At 30.5% G+C, this 1,957-nt stretch overlaps 1 protein-coding gene across 1 annotated transcript; it reads right to left on the reverse strand.

The window, feature by feature from the left end:
• Window positions 1-926: 926 nt before the first annotated feature.
• LOC120189773 lies at window positions 927-1,671 on the reverse strand. Its single transcript, XM_039192969.1, has 2 exons — window positions 1,506-1,671; window positions 927-1,410 (listed from the first exon to the last, which is right to left on the reverse strand). Exons 1-2 carry the CDS (start codon window positions 1,506-1,508, stop codon window positions 1,015-1,017), a joined length of 399 nt encoding a protein of 132 aa, XP_039048900.1. The 5' UTR covers window positions 1,509-1,671; the 3' UTR covers window positions 927-1,014.
• Between the last annotated feature and the right edge of the window lie 286 nt (window positions 1,672-1,957).

The following is a 1,957-nucleotide window of genomic DNA, read 5'->3' on the forward strand; positions in this document are numbered from 1 at the left end:
AATTATAGTTATATAATTATATTTATTATTTAATATGTTTTACCTTAAATATTATGTTGTAGTTAATTTGAGTCATTTTGTTTCATTTGATTTTATGGTTTTTAACTTATATATGTTATGACTTGCTTTGAATATGACTTGTGATATAAAAAATTATTTTTTATTAAATATTTTTGGTATTTTTATTTAATTTTTTAAATAATTATGTCGTCGTCCGGTTCTTTTAACCGGTCGGACTGGTTCGACCGGTTGAACCAGTGAACCGGTAACATGACCGGTTCGCTAACCGGTCATGTTCTGAAAACCATGACAATATGTTACTTAACCGGGTACCTGCTGACCTGTTACCCAATTTATATTATATTATATTATATTATATTATATTATATTATATTATATTATTATTTTATATTATATTATATTATTTCACTCTAACGTTCCAAATTTTTATTTTCTTAAATTTTGCTACCATAACATTCTAAGTTTTTAATTTCTTAAATTATTTCACATTAACATTCTAAATAATTTTTAAAATATTTATTTTAACTTAGAAAAATTTAAAATTTAATTATACTTTTATTTTATTATTTAATAATTTTTCCAATTATGTAATTTGAATTTTTTAAATTTTATATGTGAATTATATATTATAGAACTTCAAATTTTAAATTAGAATTATATATATAGATATATAATTTTAAGTTAAAGTTGAGCGACGTGAGAAAATTATTTATGAACGTAAACTATATACTAAAATCTACTAAGAGGATCTAAAGGATGAAAGATGAATATGACAACATATAAACATTAATTTTATCAAATTTTAAACTTCATATAGTAAGAAAAGATAATTACAAAAGTCTAATAGAAACATCAAAGATACTAAAACCGACGACTTTTAAAAAGTTATTCAGATAAAACCCCACATGTTTCCAAAGGAAACCACAACATTGACAAATACAGAACACATAAACACAACTGTGATCTAATCACCATAAAACCCCTTGTTGCCTACTACTCAGAGTGGCCACCACCGTCGGTTCCGCCATTTTCTTTAGAGTGATCACCGCCAGAACCACCGTCATAGCCTCCATCATTTCTTCCATCTGCTGGTCTGATCTCGCGAGATTGAGCTCCGTTCAGTGCTTCAGTAAAGTCCCTCATAGCTTCCTCCACCAATTCCTTCATGGCATCCTCATCAAGATCCTCACCATTGTTCTCGACGTTATCACCACTTTCTTCAATGAAAACTCTCAGCGAATGATCGGCCAGTGTTTTCATGGCTTTATACTCCCAAAGCATTCTCTTGGTCTCTTTTAATGCGCTTTCAGCAGCTATTAACCACGCTTCCATGCAGTTTTTCTCCTCCTGCATCTTTTCCAGTTCAGCTTTCATAGCCTTAAGTACGTCCTGTATTAGTTGTTCAGGTTAGGTTACTGATAAATGAAAAACATGATTTGATTAGATAAATGACCTGAAACTGAAAGAAATAAGGGAAATCATACCATGTTATGGGAAAGAGAGAATCACCAAAAACAAAATTGAATCAAGGCAAAGAATCAAAAGGGATAAAGTGCTCCTTCTATAATTTTAATAGAACCAAATTAATTGAAGAGAAGAGAAATCAAGGTTTCTAACAGGGAGAGAACTTGATGAAAGGCAACGAGGAAGCTTGATTTCAGAACCATGATTTTTATAGGCAGCTAAGGGCTAAGGCCTAAGTTGGCTGTTGGTACCTAGGAGGCAGCTCTTCGTCTTCTTTGGTTTTTAGGTTAACTGGTGACGTATTTCAATTGCAGTGCTAGTTAGATTTATATTTTAATTCTCGTGTTCATCTTGAAATCCAAACCAACTATGTATCTTATTATCACCACTAATTTAATTGCTTAAGATCCGCTAATTTAATAATACAATCCGATGAAGTTGTCGAATGACATTTATTTTTCTGTGTTCTATC

The sequence above is a fragment of the Hibiscus syriacus genome, unplaced genomic scaffold, assembly GCF_006381635.1.
Source record: "Hibiscus syriacus cultivar Baekdansim isolate YM2019G1 unplaced genomic scaffold, ASM638163v2 tig00116959_pilon, whole genome shotgun sequence".
Classification (NCBI taxonomy): Eukaryota; Viridiplantae; Streptophyta; class Magnoliopsida; order Malvales; family Malvaceae; genus Hibiscus; species Hibiscus syriacus.